At 48.4% G+C, this 24,785-nt stretch overlaps 1 protein-coding gene across 2 annotated transcripts in view; it reads left to right on the top strand.

The window, feature by feature from the left end:
- Window positions 1–24,785, top strand: part of prkcaa (protein kinase C, alpha, a) — a 187,020-nt gene that overhangs the window by 89,052 nt on the left and 73,183 nt on the right. For both annotated transcript variants that reach the window (XM_078401440.1, XM_078401439.1), the window contains exons 4-5: window positions 13,817–13,928; window positions 16,119–16,250. In XM_078401440.1, the coding sequence (XP_078257566.1) occupies window positions 13,817–13,928; window positions 16,119–16,250 (244 nt within the window). The remainder of the gene's footprint in view (window positions 1–13,816; window positions 13,929–16,118; window positions 16,251–24,785) is intronic.

Below are 24,785 nucleotides of genomic sequence, written 5' to 3'. Positions count from 1 at the left end.
CCGCTGGGAACTAAGTAGGGTCACCAACTAGCCGGGACATCCCGTAATTTGGGCTAAATTAGTCTGTTCCGTACGGGACCGCCCTTGTCCTGTATTGGTAGGGGTTGCCAACTTCCTCACTCCCAAATAAGGGACAAAGGGTGACGTCACCGCCCCACATGGCCTCACCCAGCCAGCGGCCACGTGCTCCCGCTCCACCAATGGCGGTGATTTGGGAGTGAGGATGTTGGCACTCCAAGAACTAAGGGGGAACCGGTGGGGGGGGGGGGGCACTGGGAACAGGGGGAACCGGTGGTTGGAGGGAGGGGGGGAATGAGAGGATGAGAACTTTCTGTAACTTTGTCAGTGCCTTTGTGATGACCCTTTTGTGTGCTTTGTTTGCAAAAACAAAGAATTTCACTGCATCTACCTAGCTACGTGACTAGAAAGTATCATCATGTGTGGTCTCTGATTAATGATACAATATGAATGGATCGATTGTCACCGTGTATTGTCTTTGTGCTGACTGGATAGCATGCTAACAGGTACAGTGACAAAGTTTGTCATTGTTCCTCGGTACACCTGACAATAAACTAAACTGAAATGACATTCTTCCAGTTTATCAAAGCGCGCCCTGTGCGAGATTCCAAACACTTTTATTGAATCTCTTGAATTAATTGAACGATACAGCATGGGAACAGGCCGCTCGGCCCACAGAGTCCGTGCCGACCAGCGATCACCCGTTCACACTGGTTCTTTGTTATCCCACTTTCTCATCCACTCCCCACATATCAGGGCAATTTGCAGAGGGCCAATTAGCCTACAACCAACACCCAGAGAGTTGTGGATTTGTGGAATTCTCTGCCTCAGTGGAGGCCGATTCACTGGATGCATTCAAAAGAGAGTTAGATAGAGCTCTAGGGGCTAGACGAAATCAAGGGTTATGGGGAGAAGGCAGGAATGGGGTACTGATTGTGGACGATCAGCCATGATCACAATGAATGGCGGTGCTGGCTCAAAAGGCCAAATGGCCTCCTCCTGCACCCATTTACTATGTATCTATATACAAACCCTTAATCTTAATCTTAAAACAGAACCTGTCTTCTTAACCTTCTATCTTCTCTCCACCAAACTGAAATATGCCTTCCCGGTTTCTTTCTAGAGAATTCCATTTCACCCCTCCCAAATGCCTGAGGTATGATTCATGCTCAGGCAAGTTCTGACCAGTGGCTGGGTGAGAGTATTGCAGTATAAAGATGTACAGTAAATACAACTTAATTGTAAAGAAGAGTTCCAGTGGAGCAAATGTTTATGACAATGTCGTTATTTACTGACCATCCATGTTTGCTCAAGAACTTGGCTTCATTGGTCGGGGCATTGAGTATAAGGACCAGGAGGTCATGTTATAGGAATAGAATTAGGCCATTCGGCCCATCGAGTCTACTCCGCCATTCAATCATGGCTGATCTCTGCCTCCTAATCCCATTTTCCTGCCTTCTCCCCATAACCCTTGACACCTGTTCTCATCAAGAATTTGTCTCTCTCTGCTTTAAATATCCACTGACTTGGCCTCCACAGCCCTCTGTGGCAATGAGTTCCACAGGTTAACTACCCTCTGACCAAAGAGGTTCCTCCTCACCACCTTTCTAAAAGAGCGCCCTTTGAGTATAAGGCTCAGGAAGTCATGTTCACAAGTTATAGGAGTAGAATTAGGCCATTCGGCTCATCAAGTCTACTCCGCCATTCAGTCATGGCTGATCTATCTTAACCTCTCATCCCCATTCTCCTGCCTTCTCCCCATCACCCATGACACCCTTATTAATCAAAATTCTATCGACCTCTGCCTTAAAAATGTCCGTTGACTCGGCCTCCACAGCCTTCTGTGGCTAAGAATTCCACAGATTCCCCACCTTCTGACTAAAGAAATACCTCCTCATCTCCTTCCTAAAGGAAGGTCCATTTATTCTTCTCTCTCTTTCCTCCTTTTCTTCTGCCTCTCACACCCCTCTTATCCATGGGCAGCGAGCAGGAGCGGACATTGGACACCCACGGAATGGCGGTGCTGGCTCGAAGGGCCGAATGGCCTACTCCCGCACCTATTGTCTATTGAAACGTCACGTATCCATGTTCTCCAGAGATGCTGCCTGACCCGCTGAGTTACTCCAGTACTCTGTGTGCGTTTGTGTAAAGCAGCAACTGCGGTGCCTTCCTTCCACACTGTGACAGGGAGATCGTTGCTGTGGCTCCACTCAACCAGACATTTCACTGACTGTGGATTTGGGGGCAGGGGATGTGGGGAGTGAACAGAGAAGTGATTTTCAAGCAGTCTATACTCTGGGGAGGGCAGAGATTGGAGGAGAGGGACTGTGAGTGTGGGGGAGTGACAGGTGTCAGAGGCAAAGCTAACACAGCCGCTGACTGAAGTGACAGACAGTGAGAAGGAGGCATTCACTCGCACTCTCTCCACCTGAATTATTCAGTGGTGTTGCTTGCTTTTTAATTTGCTTTTAATAATTCACAGGCGCTTAACAAAGGACCAGTTGTTAAACAGTAAGTGACTTCTGTACTGTTATTAAACCGAGGCAAGGATGCAGCACCTTGTCCAAACACATGTGAGTGACAATCAGCAGACCCCACACAAGAGCAACATGCGTGTAAATGAGGCAAGGAATCCCGCGGTGCTGCATCTCAGACCAAGGTTGATGGCACGGTTTAATAAGGAGATATACACCGATCAGCCAAAACAATATGACCACTGACAGGCGAAATGAATAACATTGATGATCTTTTCCTTTGTCCCGCCCCCCCCTGACGTCAGTCTGAAGAAGGGTCTCGACCCGAAACGTCACCCATTCCTTCTCTCCTGTGATGCTGCCTGACCTGCTGAGTTACTCCAGCATTTTGTGAATAAATACATTGATTATCTTGTTACAATGGCACCTGTCAAGGGGTGGGATATATTAGGCAGCAAGTGAACAGTCTGTTCTTGATGTTGATGTGTTGAATGCAGAAGAAATGGGCAGGAGTAAAGACCGGAGCAACTTTGACAAGAGCCAAATTGTTATGGCCAGACGACTGGGTCAGAGCATTTCTGAAACAGCAAGGCTTGTGGGGTGCTACCGGTCAGCAGTGGTGAGTACTGACCGACAGCGGTCCGAGGAGGGACAAACCACAAACCGGCGACAGGGTGTTGGGCGCCCAAGGTTCATCGATGCGCGAGGGCAACGAAGGCTATCCCGTCTGGTCCGAACCGACAGAAGGTCTACTGTGGCACAAGTCACAGAGAATGGTAATGGTGGTCACGGGAGGAATGTGTCACAATACCCTGCTGCATATGGGGCTGCACACGGAGGACCAACAGCATATTAGGCAGGAGGGCATAATGTTTTGGCTCATCAGGTCATAATGTTTTGGCTGATCGGTGTAGAAACGCAAGAAAGGAATCTTGAGCAAACAAAGTGCTGGAGGAACTCAGCGGCTCAGACAACATCTTCTGAGGGGAAGGACTGGTGATGTTTAGGTTTGAGACCCTTCTCCAGACTGACTGTGGTGGGGGAGGGGGGGGAGAGAAAGCGGGAAAAGAGCGGTGGTGGGCAGGATAAAGCCTGGCGAGTGATAGGTGGATGCTGGTGGGGTCGTTTGGCTGATGGGTGGAGTAAGTGACAATACCTTAAAGACTTGAAAATATTCCACGATGGTTTTCCACCACTGAACGTGAACACAGACTGACTCAGAGCATCTGGCCCGGCCTGCTGGACCGATGTGTAATGTTATCATCCAGGGACCATTACCTAATCCTTGAAAAAATAAAATCCCACCGGTTTAGCATGCCTGGGACAGTCAATAGCAATGAAGAACGTTTCCCACCATGCAGCAATGTCACCTGCCCATGGCCTGCACAGATGCTGCCTGACCAGCTGAGTTACTCCAGCACTTTGTTTGTGTCTCCCTTTGGGTTGTTTTCTCTGGAGCGTTGGAGGCTGAGAGGAGACCTGATGGAAGTATATCAAATTCTGAGAATTATGAAATAGAGCAGACAGCCAAAACGATTGTCTGGATACAGGCCATTTAGTGTGAAATTGTGTGGATATTTCCAGTACAAATCTGGATCGTCCTCCCTGGGACTGAGGATCAGTGTCACTTTTCAAAAAGGAGTTTGATCATTTTTTGGGGGGGGGTGGGTGGAAGTGTTGAGAGGTACAAAGACTAGAGGATGCAGCTTTAAGGAGGGAGGGGAAAACGTTTAAAGGAGACTAGACCAAGTGGACCCGTTGGGCCCATAACTCATTGGGTTGCCATTGTGATGTTGGGAAAAATCGCACTTTTTTCTTTAAAATAAATGCCTTTAAAAAATATCTTTAAAAAAAATCTCAATGAAAATCGTGATTTTTCTTTAAAATGTATTTTTTTCCTGCATCGCTCTAGCACCCTCCCCTCCCTCACTCCATCCCCTCAACCCCTCTTCTCCCCCACCCACTCCCCCCCCCTTCCCCTCCCACACCCCAGTCACCCACTCCATCCCCCCTTATCTCCTCCCTCCATTCTTAGGGCCTCTCTATTGGCGCCGCCATTCCCGCCCGTCGGGGTTCCATGGTGACGTGGAACATGGAGGTATTACTGGGCATGGGCGGCTGACGGGCACAGCAAGTGGAAAAGGGATTTATTAAAGGTTAAAATGTGGATAACAAAATATAACAATTTGAACGCTAATAGGATTTCTTGATGCAGGAATTTTCAACATCAGCATCATTTCCCCTTTTCACAACAGGAAGGAGTTGAGAAAATCGCCACAACAAAAGTCAAGTCAAGTTTATTTGTCACATACACATAAATGTGCAGTGAAATGAAAGATTACCCACAGTCCAACAACAAGAGCAATAAAAATAAGCAATAACACACATAATCAAACAAAAAGAAACATCCATCACAGTGAGTCTCCTCCAGTCACCTCCTCACTGTGATGGAAGGCCAGCATGTCTTTTCTCTTCTCCTGCCGTCTTCTCCCGCGGCCAGGCTGTTGTAGTTGCCACGTTCCAGGCCGCGCCGGACGGTGAAAGGTCCGCAGCGGGCCGACCCGAGCCCCGTGATCCGGGGCGGGCGATGATGTCGCTGCCGCTGCCGCCAAAAGGCTCATCGTTCTTTTTGCATAGATGTCGAAGAGTTCTGTCCACCACTTCAAAGCTCTCCCTCCTAATCATCGGGCACTCATCCCGAACAATCAGTCTCACACTCCTGATCAAATGAACCATGTTGGAGTTCTTCTCAATGTTGCACATGGTATTATCGGTCACTTCGATGGGTATCTTGAATCGAGAATGTGCAGTTCTTCCACCAGGCATCAATGTAGCTGCTATACCAGAGGATGCTACAGCAAAAGCAACATCAACTTGACCTCAAACTTTGGAGAGGATCAAATTGGTGAGAATTGTTTTGCCCATTCCTGCTGGTGTATCAATGAAAAACATTGAAGGAACATTCCTTTCCAAGCAGCTGCACACATGGTCATACACTGCTCTTTGCTCAGCATTCAGCAGAGGCTCCTTCTCTTCAACAAATCACTGTTGTTCAGGTCTATTGTACTGCAGTTCACTCAGCAATTCTGGATTGTCACCATCAAGGTTCATCCTTCCATGTCTTGGTAGTGGCACATGAAAGTATCCCAATGTCTTGTTGTAATTCACAAGCTTGTCTTGAATATACAACAGAGCCTGATCATGATGCCTCTCATCAATCATGATATTTGGATCATCGATTGTTCTCCGTTCTCTTTAAAGGTAATCTTCAGACATTGAATTCTTGAAGCGATCCCATAATTGTCGAGGTGTTGATCTCAGCAATCGTCAGCAAAACAAACAAATCTCTCATTGCTTCGGGGAGTCTTGTCCGTTCAGCATGTTCCATCGTCTTGCCAATGGTCGTCAGTTTGCAACAAACCTCTTTCTATAAAGACGTCTTTGAAGGAAGGAAGAATATGTCCGTCATGTGTTCTTGATGAATCGAAGGATACTGGCCCTTTTACGTGATGGAGAAGCAGTCTCAAGTAGTAGAGGTCACATCTCAAGTAGTAGAGGTGAATCGGACAGTGCCCGAGCTTATGGAAGGACTAATCAGAATCCTGATAACAGATGGGGATCTGCCCAAAAAGAGCAGGGAGAAGAAGGAATGACCAGGGTGAGACAAGTCTCTGATTACGTTGGCTGCTTTTCCGAGGTTGCGTGAAGTGCACATGGAGTCAGAGGCGGAAAGCCTGGTTTGCGTGACGGACTGGGCTATATCCCCACCTCACTGCAATTTCTTGCAGACTTGGATAGTTCCCAAACCAGTAAAACCTTTTAATGACATTGCTAACAGTAAATAGTGTAATAACAAGTAACTGCAGATGCTGATTTACCAAAGAAAGATTTTTTTAAATGCTGAAGTAACCCAATGAGTCAAGCATCTCAAGAGAATATGGAGAGGTGACTTTTCAGATCAACACTCTCATGCAGTAAATAGTGTACATAGCAACAGAAAATTGAGAAACGGCATTAACAAATTGGGATTGATGAAAACGATGACAATGGAGTTCAGCATTGAATGTGGAGTCATCCATTTTGGATTCTAATTAAACACCACAGATTTTTTTTCCCAAGAAGACAAGAACTATGGACGAGCAAGAATCTAACTGAAGAACCCTTTGTGGAAAGGCAAAATATATAAAAGGTCAAATGGATTTTTGCCATAACATCAAGGATACAACTCTAAAGTTAATGCCTGCACTCTCTTCTTAATCTTCCAGATTAAGAAAATAACTGCAGATGCTGGTACAAATCGAAGGTATTTATTCACAAAATGCTGGAGTAACTCAGCAGGTCAGGCAGCATCTCGGGAGAGAAGGAATGGGTGATGTTTCGGGTTGAGACCCTTCTTCAGACTGAAGAAGGGTCTCGACCCGAAACGTCACCCATTCCTTCTCTCCCAAGATGCTGCCTGACCTGCTGAGTTACTGCAGCATTTTGTGAATAAACTCTCTTCTAGATTATTCTGTTCAGTGCCGGTAAATAAACCAGAAGGAAATGTGACCTTGGAGTGGCATAAAATGCTAATTAGCAACGATGATTTGGGACTATAGTGGGTAGTTGTGTCGGCTAGGCCTGTATTCCTGAAACTTTAGATATTATCTTTATTCAGCATTAAAACTGATTGAAGAACTAACAAAGAGAAGCTATCTGCTCTGTCATGGAAGAGCAAAGAATATTGGACGTATCTTTTGATAGCGTTTTATCTGTCTGTGGATGGTGTCAGTAAGCACTTATTTCTCTTTATGACAGTGGAAATGTGCAGTTGTCTTCCTTGAGAACAACGGCGTTTCGTCAGTGAAATTAAGATTTTTGTTAAAAGTAATGAATTTAAGAAATATAGAAAAGAGTTAAAACACAAGGTTAGGTGATAACAAGGGGAGGGGTGGAATGAAAAAAAGGAAATACATAAAACCAGAAACATTTGAACAGACATCTATACTAAAAGTTAAAATTTGGTTTGCGTTTAATTTTGATTTAAAAAATATATATTTAAATTATATTTTTTGCTAACTATTGAACTTTGAATAACTGAAAAGGTTTTTTTAAAGAATACCACTCTTATAAGATTACACTTATTATTGTTTATACTTTTAGTATTGTTATAAAGGTTTAATTTAATACCACCAAACCCTCCCAAAGTGTGGCAATTATCAGGTGGTGTCTCAAGGGAGCATTTTCATCAGTACTTTTTTAAACAAACCAAATCTCAGAACATTGCTCAATCCCAACAGAAATAATTTTGAAAAAATGCCCAATGTTACAAATGTATAGATGAACAGGTGCCCAAGAATGCAAATACATAATTTCTGCAAAGAACACATGTAGCACAAAAAAAACTAGCCAATCAGTCCTGATGAGGTGCCACGGATGCTGAATTCCTACAATAGTCTGTTTTTTTCTCTCTAAATTACATCACCCACACACAGTCTCTTGTGACTCCAACTAGCCACTACATTTTAAGTTCGTGAACAGAATCCAGCACTTGCAAAATTTAACTTGGAGCAAAATGAAACGATATAGGGTTAGTGAGGGCGAGTTGTAAAGAGATAATATCATGGCTGATCTATCATTGAATTGTAGAGTAGGCAGGAGATGCCAAATTATTATTTTTTAATTGTTCTGTACATACAAGTGTTCGGGCCTCCAATGAGAACAAGATGCAATTTATCTTACATCCTCCGCACTCTCCTGCCTAAGTACAGCCAAGGTTAAAAGAAAAACAAAGAGAGAGACAAACACAGGGAACTGCAGATGTTGGAAATTTTGAGTTGAGTTTAAAAGTGCTGGACGAACTATGTGGTTTAAGCAGCATCTTTGGAGGGAATTCCTTCCCAACTTCCCACTGAGTTGCCCCAGCACTTTTGTGTTGTATTCAAGGTAAAACAAACGTCACCCTTACCTTGAGCTGGAATATGGAGTTTGCCCATGGAGAGGAGAGGGGAAAGACATCCCTGCTCACACCATGCACTTAAACGTGAATGTCCCACTTTCCCCACCCACCCACAGCAAGGTCTCTACTCACCACCCACCCACAGCAAGGTCTCTACTCACCAACCCGCCATCTTAGTAAAGGAGGTTCGGTGGGGGGAAGGAAAGCAAGAGAGAAAGATTGAGAAACGGAGGAGGAAAAAGGCACCAGAGGTGTTACAAATGCGTGATGGAAACTTTGCTTTATTTTGTGTAGGAGGTTTTGGGGGTGGAAGGATTTGTTATTTTTAAAGATAATGCCGACCAGTTGCCAATGGATGCACGGCCATGTCCAACAAGTACACCAGCTTCCACAGGGAGGGGAGGAGAGGGGATGGAGGGAGGGGCGGGACAGGACGGCCTCAGGGGATGGGATGGGAAAGGGAGATGAGAGGAAAATGCGTCGCGTGAGTCAGTGTTAACACGGAGCCTGCGGCCTACAGCGCCGTTGCCATGGGTGTCGCTGCGGCCTACAGCGCTGTTGCCATGGGCGCCGCTGCGGCCTACAGCGCCGTTGCCATGGGTGGCGCTACGGCCTACAGCGCCGTTGCCATGGGCGCCGCTGTGGCCTACAGCGCCGTTGCCATGGGCGCCGCTGCGGCCTACAGCGCCGTTGCCATGGGTGCTGCTGCGGCCTACAGCGCCGTTGCCATGGGTGCCGCTGCGGCCTACAGCGCCGTTGCCATGGGCGCCGCTGTGGCCTACAGCGCCGTTGCCATGGGCGCCGCTGCGGCCTACAGCGCCGTTGCCATGGGTGCCGCTGCGGCCTACAGCGCCGTTGCCATGGGTGCCGCTGCGGCTGGCGGGTCCCTCCGCTTCGTAAAAAGATGGTGACGATGTTTAATGGGCGGAAAAAAAAGGGAGCGGTGTAAGAAAAGATGGCGAGGGAGTGTGGGAGTGTCATTTTGTGGATTGAAGGAGGGATCAGGCTCCTCCCCCTCGCCTGGGCGTGGGCGGTGGAGTGACGCCCACCTGCGGGCGAGTAATGGATGATGAGAAGAACACCTGTGTGTGGGGAGAAGGGAGCGTTTTCAGGGCGGGGAGCATTCCCATTTGAGACTGGAGACCGGGGATGGGGACGGCGGCGGCAGCAGCGGCAGGGGGGTTGGCCGGCGCCGATAACCCGCTGGCGCGCCAAAGCGTACCTCAGTACACGTGATAATAAACTAAACTGAACTGAAGGAGCTTAATTTAGCATCATGTTTGGCACGGAAATCGTGGGCAGAAGGGCCTGTTTTTGTGCTGTACTGTTCTGTGTGCTGTGTTAAATCATGAAATATCGTAATAGTCACTGCTGAGGCCTGATTTGAATGGACAACAGAGGCTCTCTGTAAATCCGAGCATTGGATGAGAAACATGAAGGGATTGCCCAATTACTCAGATCACAACCTCGCCTCCAGACTTTCATCTTGACATCATTGAGAAAATAAACGTGGAACTCGAAATGTGGAAGGAAATAAGGAACAAGAGAACAAGAAAAGGCAGTAAATCATTTTGGCCTCCATTCCAAAGGCTTCTGCAAACCTTCAGAATTCGCAGCATCAGGTGCACGGGCTGCAATTTAGACTGTGTTGTTATGTTAATATTTTCCTTTTAATTTACCATTGGTCTAACAGAATAATAGGGCAATTAACACTCTGACAGCTCACGTTTTTTTTGTCATCAATAATAGTTTGTAGCCTTGGCAACGCGGTGACAGGGTGAAAGGCAAGGAGATAAAAGTACAATCCCAAAGAAGAAGCCAATTACTTTGAGTAGGAAAAAAAACCTGCAGATGCTGGTTAAAATTGAAGGTAGACACACAATGCTGGAGTAACTCAGCGGGTAAGGCAGCATCTCGGGAGAGAAGGAATGGGTGACATTTTGGGCCGAGACCAATCTTCAGACTGATGTCAGGGGAGGGGGTGGGACATTTGTCACCCATTCCTTCACTCCCGAGATGCTGCCTGACCCGCTGAGTTGCTCCAGCATTTTGTGTCCACCTCCAATTACTTTGAGTCAGACAGCTCTATCACGATCAGGAGAACGGTCCACGCTTGATGAGGCACTCGTTGCTACGACACGGAACTTCAATGGGATTGGGAGAAATCTGGGTGGGCCTGCCCCAGCGCGTCTCAGAGGTTCAGGCAGCATCTCTGGAGAACATGGATAGGCAATGTTTCAGGTCAGGACACTTCTTCGGGCTGATTGTGGTAGTGGTGTGTGGGGGGGGGGGATGGTTGGACAAAGGCCGGAGATGAAAAGACAAAAGGCCGTGAGATAAGGAGAAGGAAATATAAGGGGGTTCTACTGGCGGCACGGTGGCGCAGCGGTAAAGCTGCTGCCTCACAGCGCCAGAGACCCGGGTTCGATTCTGACCACGAGTGTTGTCTGTATGGAGTTTGTACGTTCTCTCCGTGACCTGCGTGGGTTTTCTCTGGGTGCTCTGGTTTCCTCCCATACTCCACGTTTGTAGGCTAATCGGCATGGTAAAATTGTAAGTTGCCCCTGGTGTGTGTGTGTAGGATAGTGTGAGTGTGCAGGGATCACTGGGAGCTCAGAGTAAGCCACAGGATGGTATCTTTTTTTTTTAAAGGTGATTTTTGCGTAATTGTATGTGATTTCCCCTTTCAACGTTCTCTCACGTTGTTGACTGGGAAACCATGACATTCTTCACTTCCAGCATGATCAGGCAATACTCCAACCACAGAGATCAAAGGGAAAAGCCTGTAGATAAGATACTGAAAGCAAAACTGCCATCAGTGCCTATTTACAACACAATGCTACACCGAGGCAGGAAAGGTGATAGAGCAAAAATGGAGCAAAGCAACATGCGGACTGTGTATATAAAATGTGTAGGAAGGAACTGCAGATGCTGGTTTAAATCGAGGATAGGCACAAAATACTGGAGTAAGTCAGCGGGACAGGCAGCATCTCGGGAGAGAAGGAATGGGTGACGTTTCTTCAGACGGAAAAAGAGTCTCGACCCGAAATGTCACCCATTCCTTCTCTCCAGAGATGCTGCCTGTCCCGCTGAGTTACTCCAGCTTTTTGTGTGTCTACCTTTTGTAGATATAAAATACACTTAGAACACCGTCAATCCGGCTTTGGAGTGGTGAAGGTGAGAGGGGCAAAGTTTAAAGATGTGCAGGGCAAGTTTTGTTCACAGAGGATGGTGGGCCTGGGATGCACTGCCAGTGATGGTGGTGGGCCTGGGATGCACTGCCAGTGATGGTGGTGGGCCTGGGATGCACTGCCAGTGATGGTGGTGGGCCTGGGATGCACTGCCAGTGATGGTGGTGGACACAGAGGATGGTGGGCCTGGGATGCACTGCCAGTGATGGTGGTGGAGGCAGATACAATAGTGGCATTTAAGAATCTTTTAGATAGGCACGTGGATATGGATCACAAACATGCAAATAGGAGTTTGTCGGCATCATATTTGGCCCGGGCATTGTGGGCCAATGGACCTATTGCTGTGCTGCACTGTTCAACGTTCTAAATCCAAAACCACAATGTAAGCAAAAGTGCACAGGTTGTGATAAACTGGTTATCAATTACGTAAAAGACCACAGCCATCTATCAGAGATTAGGAACACTAGAAACTGCAGATGCTGGAATCTTGAGCAAAACCCAAAATGCTGGTCAGGCAGCATCTCTGGAAGATGAATCTGAGAAAGGGACTCGAGCCGAAATGTCACCCCATTCCTTCTCTCCAGAGGTGATGCCTGTCCCTTAGTGTCTACCTTTGGTATAAAGCAGCACCTGAAGTTCCTTCCGACGCACATCTCTGGAGGATGTGGACAAACGATGTTTTGTGTCGGGAGGCTTCAGATGTTCAGAAGGTCTCAAGGTTATGGGGAGAGTGAAACTCGGTGACTTGTGATGGATGATCAGCCATTGAATTAGAGGAGCAGGTTCAAAGGGGATATTCCTGGTGATATTTTCTTTTATTCCATGAGCTACCATTTGATTTTGAATCTCTAGACTGAGGGTTGAGCTTATGAACCGTAAATAATTGGATCAAAATACCATCGACCAATCTTTGGGTAACACCAGTAACTCTCAGAGATGACAGATTTACAGTGACACACCAAGTATGATAAAGCACCGATCAGAAAGGGTCAGCATTTGCAGCCAGCAGATCCTTTATAAGAGCGGTCTCTGAGATTGATTCACTGCGACCTCTCCATCACCAGTATTTCCATCACACCGTGCCTCATGGGAACATGAATGGATTTGATTTATTTAGTTAGCAGTCTAAATCAAGTTCTTCATCTAAATCCAACTATTCTGCATTTCAAATACTTCCTTGCCAACTGATCATGTAAATGAGATAACAACTTGACTCAGCCCCGGACAGATGGTATTTGTAATGAAGATCTGCTCATCTGTGGAGGGTGTCGTTGTTCCTGAGGCTCAGGGTTTCGAGTCTCCAGTTCTCCTGTCACCAGTGCCGTGTACCTGTGTCAGTCTGCCTCTTTTTGACTTGTTCATTTCTGAAACATCGAATTTTGGAAGTTGCATTTCCAGTTCACAAAGCTGGAACAAGAACATGGACTGTAAGGAAACAGAAAGGTAGACACAAAATGCTGGAGTAACTCAGCGGGACAGGCAGCATCTCTGGAGAGAAGGAATGGGTGATGTTTCTTCAGACTGAGACGGAGTTTCTTCCCACAGGCCATCAGGACTGTTAACTCTCATATCACCAGGGACTAATTTAATTTACTGTATTAATTTTTTTTTGTGTTAAATTTTTTTTCTATTCTGTTTTGTAGTTTAGCACAATCTGCAGGCGTTGGCACTTTCATTTCAATGCACATCTTGTATATGTATGCAACAAATAAACTTGACTTGACTTGACTTCGACCCGAAAAGTCACCCATTCCTCCTCTCCAGAGATGCTACAGGTCGGAGCTAAAGTTGACCAAGCAGATGACGAGAGGGCAGCATGGAGTATCTCTGTGGCTCTAGCAGAGGGTCTATCTCTCTGTGGCCCTGAAAGAGGGTGTATCTGTGGCCCTGGCAGCATGGAGTATCTCTGTGGCCCTAGCAGCAAGCGTGGTGTATCTCTCTGTGGTCCTGGCATGGGTGCTGTATAATCTCTCTGACCCTGGCAGAAGGAACATAATGCTTGAGTTTGCCTCTGCAGATCCAGTGCTGGCTTTGCAGTCTCCTTGCTCTGTCCCCATCTGATGCGTGGGCAGGTCTGTGGGATCCCAGCGCAGACTTTGTGACAACGCCAAAGTCAGAGAGCAAATATTGAGGAGCTTTTAAAAAAAAAATAAGAACAGAATCAATCTTGCGTTTTTGTCTGCTTTTGTTTGCAGGACCCAAGGAGCAAACACAAGTTTAAAATCCACACCTATGGGAGTCCTACGTTCTGTGATCACTGTGGCTCACTGCTGTACGGCCTCATTCACCAAGGGATGAAATGTGACAGTAAGTTTCCTGCCAGAGTTTGACCAAATGTAAACATAATTCAGAGACAAATGCACACACAGACATGCATGCACACACACACACACATGTGCAAACACATATACAGCCTCACGCGCACACACACAGACGTGCGCAAACACACACAGACCCCACACACACAGATGCTCTTACACACAGACATGCGCGCACACACACACACATACACAGACACACACACGCACATACACAGACGCACACAGACGCACATACGCACACACAGACACGCGCACACAGACGCGCACACACGCACATACACAGACACACACACGCACATACACAGACGCACATACGCACACACAGATGCGCGCACACAGACGCGCACACACGCACATACACAGACACACACACGCACACACACAGACGCACATACGCACACACAGATGCGCGCACACAGACGCGCACACACGCACATACACAGACACACACACGCACATACACAGACGCACACAGACGCACATACGCACACACAGACGCGCGCACACAGCACGCACACACGCACATACTCAGACGCACACACAGTCGCACACACAGACGCACGCACACACACACACACACACACACACACACACAGGCACAAGGAGAGTCTGGCGTGCGTGGATGCACAGACAGACAGAGAGACTGTCGTGATGCGAGTGAAGATTGCTTGAGCAGTGTGTGTGGGCACAGGCCAGGATGTGATCACCCATCTGTCAGACTGCTCCTCCTCATGTACACTCAGAAAATTAGATCCATCATCAGGGGACGTTGTTGCGGTGATGCAGTTAGAGGTTTAGATCACAGTAAGATATTAAAAGGATCCATTGAGCTGTAACTCTGCAGGTAAGCTGCTTGTTGCAGGTCTGAGAGACTGCAACTCTGTACTTCCCCAGGCTGGCTTCATTCGTGGAGTCGGGGGGAGGGAGGGAGGGAGGTGTAAACCAGCCGGCTCATTTACAACACCACCCTCAGCTGGATTTCTCCACACAGCCCTTTGTTGCAATTTGTTTAGTTTAGTTTCGAGATACAGCAGGGAAACCCCTCTCCCTTGACTCTCAGTCTGAAGCAGGGTCTCGAGCCGGAACATCACCTGTTACTTCTCTCCAGAGATGACGCCTGTCCCACTGAGTTACTCCAGCATTTGTGTCCAGCACAAACAAGTCCTTCGGCCCATCGAGTCCATGCTGACATTCGATCTCACGCTCACACTGGTGCTGTTATCCCACTTTCTCATCCACTCCCTGCACACACTTGGGGCAGTTTGTAGAGGGCAGTTAGCCAGAGGACGTAGTTGAGGCAGGTACTATAACAACATTTAAAAGGCACTTGGACAGGTACATGGATGGGAAAGATTTAGAAGGATGTGGGAAGCAGGCATGCTTGTAACGTGGGCCGTTGGAGTGGGGCCTCGTGGTCAGCATGGGCAAGTTGGGCCGAAGGGCCCGTTTCCATGCAGTATGAGACTATGAGTCTATGCTCAACCAAAGGACTTGAAGTGGGGTCTCACTGCTCTCCAAAGCACAGTGCTCTAAATGTTGAATCAATGTTAATTCCTCTTCACGTCCCGCTATCAGCCCTGGTTGTTTTCTCTGAAGACCCCGCTGAGTACAGATGCTAATCGACTTACTATGGGGTTAAGTTCCGATACACCCATCGGAAACCGAAAATATTGTGTCGAAAGTGCATTTAATACACGTAACCTACCAAACATTATAGCCAACTAACCTACCCAACATCATAGCCTAACCTAGCCTAACTTAAATGTGCTCAGAACACTTACATTAGCTATAGTGGGCAAAATCCAAAAAACGTTGTCAACACAGTGCACTGTAGAGTCAGGGTTGTTTACACTCGTGATGGCGTGGCTGACAGGGAGCTGTGTCTCACTGCCGTTGCCCGGCATCACGAGAGAGTACCGTACCGCATATCGCTAGCCCGGGAAAAGATCAACGTTCAGAATTCAAAGTACGGTTTCTACTGAATGTGCGTCGTTTTGCACCATCGTAAAGTGCACCATCGTAAGCCGAGGAGCACCTGTGTTCTGGTAGGCCGAGTGTCATGGTGTGGTACAGCAGGGAGACGGGGCCCTCGGGCTCACCGTGCGAGGGGACCGAGCGCCGGGGTGTAACGTTTCCAGGGCCGGTTCTGAAACGTGCGTGTCTTTCCACTCCGCAGCCTGTGACCTCAACGTGCACAAGAAGTGCGTGGTGAACGTCCCCAGCATGTGCGGCACGGACCACACCGAGCGGAGGGGCAGGATATTCCTCAAGGTGGAGGTGGCCAACGACACTTTGCTCCACGTCTCAGGTAGGACGAGGCTTGAGGTGAAGGGGTAATGGGATCATGACGTCCAGGAGCAAGTCCATCACCCTCAGCTACCCGCAGACGAAAGAACTGCAGACACTGGTTTAAATCGAAGATAGACACAAAATGCTGGAGTAACTCCAGTACTCCAGTAATGCTGGAGTAACTTTGGTCTCGACCGAAACGTCACCCATTCCTTCTCCCCAGAGATGCTGCCTGCCCCGCTGAGTTACTCCAGCATTTTGTGTCTAGCTTCTGGTACCTGCTCTCTCAGTCACTGTGGACATGCCTGATCTTCTCCTGTTTATGTCACTTTCCTGCACAAAGCTCGTGTCTCCAATTTCCAGAGTGCCCAGGAATCTGTTGGTCTTTGTCCTGAATAAAGTCAAGCTGCGTTGAGCTTATTATCACACGCACATGTACGGTGAGGTACAGGTACAATGGAAAAATCCTGTAGCATCCCAGTAACAGTGACTCAGACATAAGGGTGCCAACTACCTCACTCCCAAATACGGAACAAGATGACGTTCACGGCTGGCGTGATCTCACCCAGCCAGTGGCCACGTGCTCCCGCTCCACCAATGGCGGCCTCCTGGCCGGGGAGGCAGGTTGCTAAGCAACCTCCGTTAGGCGGCGCCCGGGCCTCCGGGCCTCCGGACCTAGACTGTCCAGAGCTAACATGTCGGAAACCTAGAGTGTCGGGGCCTACATTGCCACCCCCCCCCCCCGGGCCGAATACAGGACAAGGGCAGTCCCATACAGGACAAACTAATTTAGCCCAAAATACGGGATGTCCCGACTAATACGGGACAGTTGGCAACCCTAATCAGACAAAACACAAAACTCTACATAAATTGTACATAAATGCAGTGAAAATGAAAAAGGTTGTGCAAAAAATTAGACATTAGTACAAAACACACTTAGAAAACAAGTGCATGGTAGTGCAAGAGGTGGCATGTAGTGTTCTGTTGCAGAGGTGGGATCAGGCTCATGGGGGTCGGTTCAACAACATGATGGCTGTAGGACAGTAGCTGTTCCTGAACCTGGTGGCATGAGACTTCAGGCTTCTGTACCTCCTGCCCGACGGTAGCAGCGAGCAGAGGGCACGGTATGGATGGTGGGCCTCCTCGATGATAGATGCCATCTTCCTGAGGCAGTGCCTGGTGTAGATGCTCTCTGTAGATCAGTCGCTGTGTTCACAGTCTATGTGGAGTTATTGCAGATGCCGTTCTTGGAGGACGTTATCTTGCGCGTGCGTGTTACCCGGGGGAGATCCCGGTGGGTGGCACTTGTTCGGGAACTGCGGCCTTGTCTGTAATCTTGCACCCTCGATGGTCATTAAACCAGGTTTGAAGTTCAATAACGTTGTTATTCTTGCAACTTCATACACTCTCGATGTTGAGAAGGGCAGTGCCCAGGATGGTGTAGATGCTCTCGATGTTGGGAAGGGCAGTGCCCAGGATGGTGTAGATGCTCTCAATGTTGAGAAGGGCAGTGCCCAGGATGGTGTAGATGCTCTCGATGTTGAGAAGGGCAGTGCCCACGATGGACGGGGCTGAGTCCACCTCCCTCTTGTGTTCCTGTGAATTGCTGTGCCAGCCTTTGTTGCAAGCAGTCAGGATACTTCTGTAGAAGTTTGAAAGTATTTGGATAGCTGCCAATTCTCCTTAAACTGATAAGATCAGAGATGTTGCCACTTTGTGGTTACATTAATGTGCTGGGCCCAACACTGATCATCTGAGATATTGATGGCCATGTAATTGAACCTGCTGTGTCTCAGCCTAAAGCAGCACACGTCTGTCCAACCTCTTCTTTTCGCTAATACATCCTAATCCAGGCTGGATTATTCGGCGTAAACCTCCTCTGCCCCCTCTCCAAAGCCTCCACATTACCTCCCTGTAGTGGGGGCAACCAGAATTGCACACAATACTCCAAAATGCGGCCTGACCAATGTCCTGTAAAGCTGCAACTTGATGCCCCACCCAGGTCATTCCTCCTTCTCCCCACTGCCATCAGGCAGAAGAAACAGAATTTTGGAAACACGCACCACCAAACTCAGAAGCAGCTTCTTCCCCTCGGTTTTCAGACTTCTCAGCTGGCCCACAATAAGTTAAGGTACTGTCCGATTCACCTCTACCCTCTGGTGCGCTACAATGCTAAGAACTATATTCTGCACTCTTGTATCCGGGGACAGTGTATGTCTGGAGGCCCGGGCTCCGCCTGATGGAGGTTGCTTAGCAACCCTCCTCCCGGCCTGGGCGGCCGCCATTGGTGGAGCGGGAGCATGTGGCCGCTGGCTGGGTGAGGTCACGTGGGGCACGGGGCGGTGACGTCACCTTGTCCCTTATTTGGGAGTGAGATAGTTGGCACCCCTAGCCCCGACCGATGCTGGCAAGCGTACCATACCCCTACCTTATTGTGAATTGTTTTTGTCCTGCCAACGAGTCCCGCGTACACTGCCCGGTGATACAGGACAAGGATGGCCTGAGCCACCTCACTGATCCCTCACCTGTGAGGAGCTGCAAGAAATGAACGTTGCTTTAGTTCCTCGCACAAGAACAGAGCAGGCAAGAAAAGCAAGGATGCAACTGTTAAACGCTAATCGTGTTTTGGTGAATTGCATTAAACTATCTGATGAGACAACAGAATTGATGAGGGCAGTGAATACTGTGTACACGGGCTTTCCAAACAGGCTGGTAGACCAGTGCATGAACAGGCAGACGACAAAACGCTGCCCATTAATTGAAAGAGGCAGAGACAAAATGCTACATAATGAGATGTGGTGAGCCATTATTTTTACAGCTGGAATAGAGTGTTGCAGCGGGTAGAGCCGCTGCCTCACAGCGCCAGATACCGGCTGCAATCCCACCCTCCTTTGCTGTCTGTGTGGAGTTTGCACGCTTCTCCCTGTGACCGCGAGGGTTTCCTCCGGGTGCTCTGGTTTCCTCCCACATCCCAAAGACTTGCAGGTTTGTAAGTTAGTTGGACCTCGGTAAGATGCCTCCCTGGTGTGTCGGGAGTGGATGAGAAAGTGGGATAACATAGAACGAGTGTGAATGGGTGATCGCTGGTCGGCGGCACGGACTTGGTGGGCGGGAGGACTGCTTTCCATGCTGTCGCTCCCAAACAATCAATTCAATCAATGATGTTGCCCTGGAACCATCGCTTTTCATTTACATTCATGATGTAAACGCAAGTGATGAAGGCACTGTTGCAATATTTGCAATGGCAGTGTATTATACAATCATCCAATATACTCTGGATACCACGTTATATGACTGTGATGCTTTAGAGAGAAGCTGCCAGATATATTTGCAAGCATGCTTGTGGACTGAGGAGGGTGCAATCATTCTCCTTGGAGCTGAGGAGTACCGAGAGGAAATTTGTTTAAATCAAAATCAGGGAAGGGTTTGGACAAAAGAACAGCTGTTCCCACAGGTGGAAGGAACGAGACCAAAGGGCACATGTTTACAGTGACTGGCAACTAAAAGCTTTTCGCTGTACCTCGGTAAACATGACAATAAACTGCACTGAACTGGCACCAGACCAGAGCTCACACGGGGGAAGCGCTGCCATAGAAATGGAGCAGAGGACACTACAGCACAGGAGCAGGCCCTTTGGCCCACTATGTCCGTGCCCAACATGATGTTAAGATAAAGTATCCTCCTCCGCCTGCAAATGATCCATATCCCTCCATCCCCTGCATATCCATATGCCTATCTACTCATCTGAAAAAGGGTCGCCACCTGAAACATCACCTATCCATGTTCTCCAGAGACGCTGCCCGACACATTAAGTTACTCAAAAACTTCTTTGTTTTTTTTTGCCTATCTGAAAGCATCTTAAATATTACCATCGTATCTGCCTGTTATGTCACATGTTGCTATGGTTATAGAGTCACACTGCGTGGAAACAGGCCCTTCAGCCCAACTTACTCATGCTGACCAAGATGCCCCTTCTAAGCTAGTCCCACCAGGCTGTGTTTGGGCTCAATCCCTCCAAACCTTTCCTATCCATGAACGACTTATAAATATTGTTTAGTACTTGCCTCAACTACACTCTCTGGCAGCTTCTTTGAAATACCCACCACCTTCTGTGTGAAAAGGTTGCCTCTCAGGTTCCTATTAAATCTTTCCCCATTCACCTTAAACCCATGTCCTCTGGTTCTTGATTCCTGTAGTCTGGGTAAAAGACAAGTCAATTCACTCTTAACTATTCCCCACATAATTTAATACACGTTTCTATGTTTTCATATCTATTGCTCAAAAGGCTGCCAAAATTAGTTTTATTCATGGATTTCAAAAAGGAAATATCAAGTTGCTGAGAAAAATCTAGTTTTCAGGGCCCTGAGGGTCAGGCAATGGGAAAGAGGTTTGCCTTTTCCAGGAAGCCAGCAAGGAAGCTTTGTCACGATGATTCAATGAAACTTTAAAATAGTTTCCACATGAGCTTTTATCTCGACCCCGGGGCTTTGGTTCAAGGCAGCTCCTCTAGCAGTGCGCTGTCTCTCAGTCATGGACTGAAATGTCAGCCTTGCTCAGACGCTGTGCGTGGAACCTGGCGGGGGGTCAATAGACAATAGGTGCAGGAGGAGGCTACAGTGGGGTCCATCAGTGGGCGCAGGGAATGCCGCCATTACACGAGGAGTTGAGTTGGAATGTAATTGTACTTAATGAGCAGGGGATCCCGGTGTGCAGGGGCCACAGTGGGGTCGGCTGGAACAGGTTTCACCTCAGTACACAGCTGATGCACTTGAGTGAATGTGAAGGGGCATTGGGAGGGGGAGATGGCAGCAATGTGGCAGCGTCATCTCAGGAGAATGAGGCTGAGGAGACTGACTGCAGGCTGGGTGCTGCAAGCATTTCATTGCACCTCGTTTAATGTTTACAACCTTAACCGTGAAATTAGTAACTGGGAACTGATCGCCTTGGGGTTGTGTTGCTGCTGAGCTGAAAGAAGTCGATGCAAACGCCAAGGACTTGGGACTGAAGACGTAAATAGATCAGAAGCTTCAGCCACTGAGTTTATTCCCCTCACCGGCTCTCTCTCCCCCCCCCCCTTCTATGTGACCTACCCATTACCTCACTAACCCACCCCCCGCCCCCCCACTTTCAACCTTCCTCTTGCACTCCTCAACCTACATCCTTTCCTCTGGCTTCACATTTCACTCCACTTCTTCTTACCTTACACCCCTTTGTCTCCTTAACATCTCTAACCTTTGTCCATACATTTCTAATCAGCCCCCCCCCCCCCTCATGTGTATCATAGTCACACAGCGTGGAAACAACTTGCCCATCTTCGCTAGTCCCACCTGCCTGCGTTTGGCCCTTATCTCTTTAAACCTTTGCCTGTATCCACCTATCACTTGCCAGGCTTTGTCCCGCCCCCACCTCTCTGTTCCAACTTTCTGCCCCCTACTACAGTCAGTCTAAAGAAGGTTCCCGATCTGAAACGTTGCCTGTCCATGACCTCCACAGATGCTGCCTGACCCGCTGAGTTACTCCGACATTCTTTGTCTTTCTTTCTTCCCACAAAGTGGGAGCTGGTTTTCTGCCGACCCTAAGTGTTTTTGCAATGTCTAGAATTGTGTGGAGCAGCTGATTGGTCTCCCAGCCGTCGGGTGGAGATGCTGCTCTCCGGTAGCGGCTGGCCATCGAGGCAGACGATGCACCTGATCCCTATTGGAAATCCTGAGTGTGCTGTCGACATGACACAGATCTAATCGGGCGCCACCACCGCCACCACCGCCAGCCCCATCGTCTCCCTCGCTCTGTTACCAGCAGAGTGTTGAGTGGTGATGGTGACAATGATCGGGGCAGCCCCCACTCACCAGTCAACACCCTGCTCTGTTCAGTAGCTGCAACTACGCAACGCCACAGCTCCGGTATCAATACAACTCAAAGAGACTGAGTTTCAGTAGAGAAAGACCACACAGCCTTCGATTGAGTGTGGCTTCAAAGAGCTGTGGTGAAACGGAACACAGATGGTAGTAGTCAGTGGGAACAGTCCCCGCTGGCAGGTTGAAACCTCGTCCAGTGAAACGGGCGGCACGGTGGCGCAGTGTAGAGCCGCTGCCTTACATCCCCGGAGACCCGGGTTCCATCCTGACTATGGGTGTTGTCTGTATGGACTTTGCACGTTCTTCCTGTGACCGTGTGGGTTTTCTCCAGGTGCTCCTGTTTCCTCCCACATCCCAAAGACGTACAGGTTTGTAGGTTAATTTGCTTCTGTAAATTGTCCCTATTGTGTAGAATAAAACCTAGTGTAGCGGTGATTCTAGTCGGTGCGGACTAGGTGGGTCGAAGGACCTGTTTCCATGCTGTATCTCTAAACTGTATCTCTAAACTAAAGAAGGATAGAGAAACAAGGAACTGTGGATTTCAGTTTACAAAAGGAAGACTCCAAGTGCTGGAGTAACTCAGTGGGTCAGGCAGCATCTGTGGAAGACATGGATAGGTGACGTTTCACAGAGTGCTGGAGTAACTCAGCGGGTCAGGCAGCATCTGTGGAGAACATGGATAGGTGACGTTTCACAGAGTGCTGGAGTAACTCAGCGGGTCAGGCAGCATCTCTGGAGAACATGGATAGGTGACGTTTCACAGAGTGCTGGAGTAACTCAGCAGGTCAGGTAGCATCTCTGGAGAACGTGGATAGGTGACGTTTCACAGAGTGCTGGAGTAACTCAGCGGGTCAGGCAGCATCTGTGGAGAACATGGATCGGTGACGTTTCACAGAGTGCTGGAGTAACTCAGCGGGTCAGGCAGCATCTGTGGAGAACATGGATCGGTGACGTTTCGGGTTGGGACCCTTCTTCACATTTTGTGTCTTTTTTCCCAGAATTTTTTGTGTCTTTTTTCCCAGGTCTGGAGGGTTATGGACCAAGTGCAGGCAGGTGGGACTAGTGTAGCTGGGACATTGTTGGCCGGTGTGGGCAAGTTGGGCTGAAGGGCCTGTTTCCACACTGTGTCACTCTGTGACTCTATAAACACTGTGACACTGGGCAGCGGTCTCATTGCCGTGCCCCCCAAACTCAGCATGTAGAGGGGTGAGGATCGAACCCGGGTCTCTGGCTCTGTGTGGCAGCAGCTCTACCTGCTGCACCACTGTGCCATCCCAAAATAAACAGTGGTTCCTGCACCTTTACCGGGTCTGAATACTAGAACTCCCGAAGACACTGCCTGCACCAGTGGGAGTCCCATCGCCAGATGGGTTGCAGTGATTCAAGAAAGTGACTCACGACCACCTGTGAAGGAAATTCAGGCACGAACGCCTTCATTATCAGAGGAATCGCACATGGATGTGAACACTGTCGCCAGCAAACATGATGCCCTGGGCCTGGACTCGCTGGAGTTGAGAAGGATGAGGGGGGACCTCATTGAAACGTACCAAATAGTGAAAGGCCTGGATAGAGTTGATGTGGAGAGGATGTTTCCACTAGTGGGAGAGTCTAGGACCAGAGACCATTGCCTGAGAATTAAAGGATGTACCTTTAGGAAGGAGATGAGGAGGAACCTCTTTAGTCAGAGGGTGGTGAATCTGTGGAGTTCATTGCCACAGATGGCTGTGGAGACCAAGTCAATGGATATTTTTCAAGTGGAGATTGATAGATTCTTGACTAGTATGGGTGTCAGGGGTTATGGGGAGAAGGCATGGGGTTGAGAGGGAAATATAGATCAGCCATGATTGAACGGCGGAGTAGACTTGATGGGCCGAATGGCCTAATTCTGCTCCTGTAACTGATGACAGTGTGGGGCCGGAGTGTTGTCACATTAACGTCCACTGCCTGGGAGTTGGGAGATGGGGTGGTGTGTTCCCGCCTCACACACGATGCTCCTCAGTCACAGCTTGTGCAGGGGAGCAGAGCTTTGTGCTGCCGACAGGGAGATTGAGATTAAACCAGACTGTATAGGCTGTACCTGTTTTAAATCCCACCAAGGCTCCTTTTGACAGTTTAATGATAACACAGGGCCATGTTGATATACTGACTCTAACATGGCACACCATTAAACGATTACTTTAGGTTTTAAAATAACTGGCACGAGTAAAAAGGCCATTTGCCCTTGTTTCAAGATCTCAATCCAGTTTTTATAGATAAGGTAATAAAATAAACTTGCACTATTAAAGGGACTCTGGCAATCATCAAAGTAACATTATCCTTTTATCGTCCTTCCTGTCATCATTTTCAGCACTGTTTTCCTCCAGTATCCTTCAAACGTGTAATGAACTGATGCCAGCGAGTGATTCTCCCACAGATAGGGAACGTTGCGGGCCAGGCAGCCTGCGTGGAGGGAATAGACAGGCGATGTTACGGGTCGGGACCCTTCCTCAGACTGTTTGTAGAAGGGGGGAGAAAGCTGCAAACGGGAGGCGGGATGGGACAAAGTCCGGCAAGTGAAACTCGGGATTCCACCCCTTGCACCTGTGTCCACCTGTCACTTACCTGTATCCACCTATCACTGACCTAATACCTCTATCCACCTAGGTCCACCTATCACCTACCAATGTCTATCTATCACTTGCCCGCATCCACCTTACACT

The sequence above is a fragment of the Rhinoraja longicauda genome, chromosome 6 (assembly GCF_053455715.1).
Source record: "Rhinoraja longicauda isolate Sanriku21f chromosome 6, sRhiLon1.1, whole genome shotgun sequence".
NCBI lineage: Eukaryota > Metazoa > Chordata > Chondrichthyes > Rajiformes > Arhynchobatidae > Rhinoraja > Rhinoraja longicauda.
Note: the sequence above shows the minus strand (reverse complement) of the source record. Positions and strands in the feature narration are given on the sequence as shown.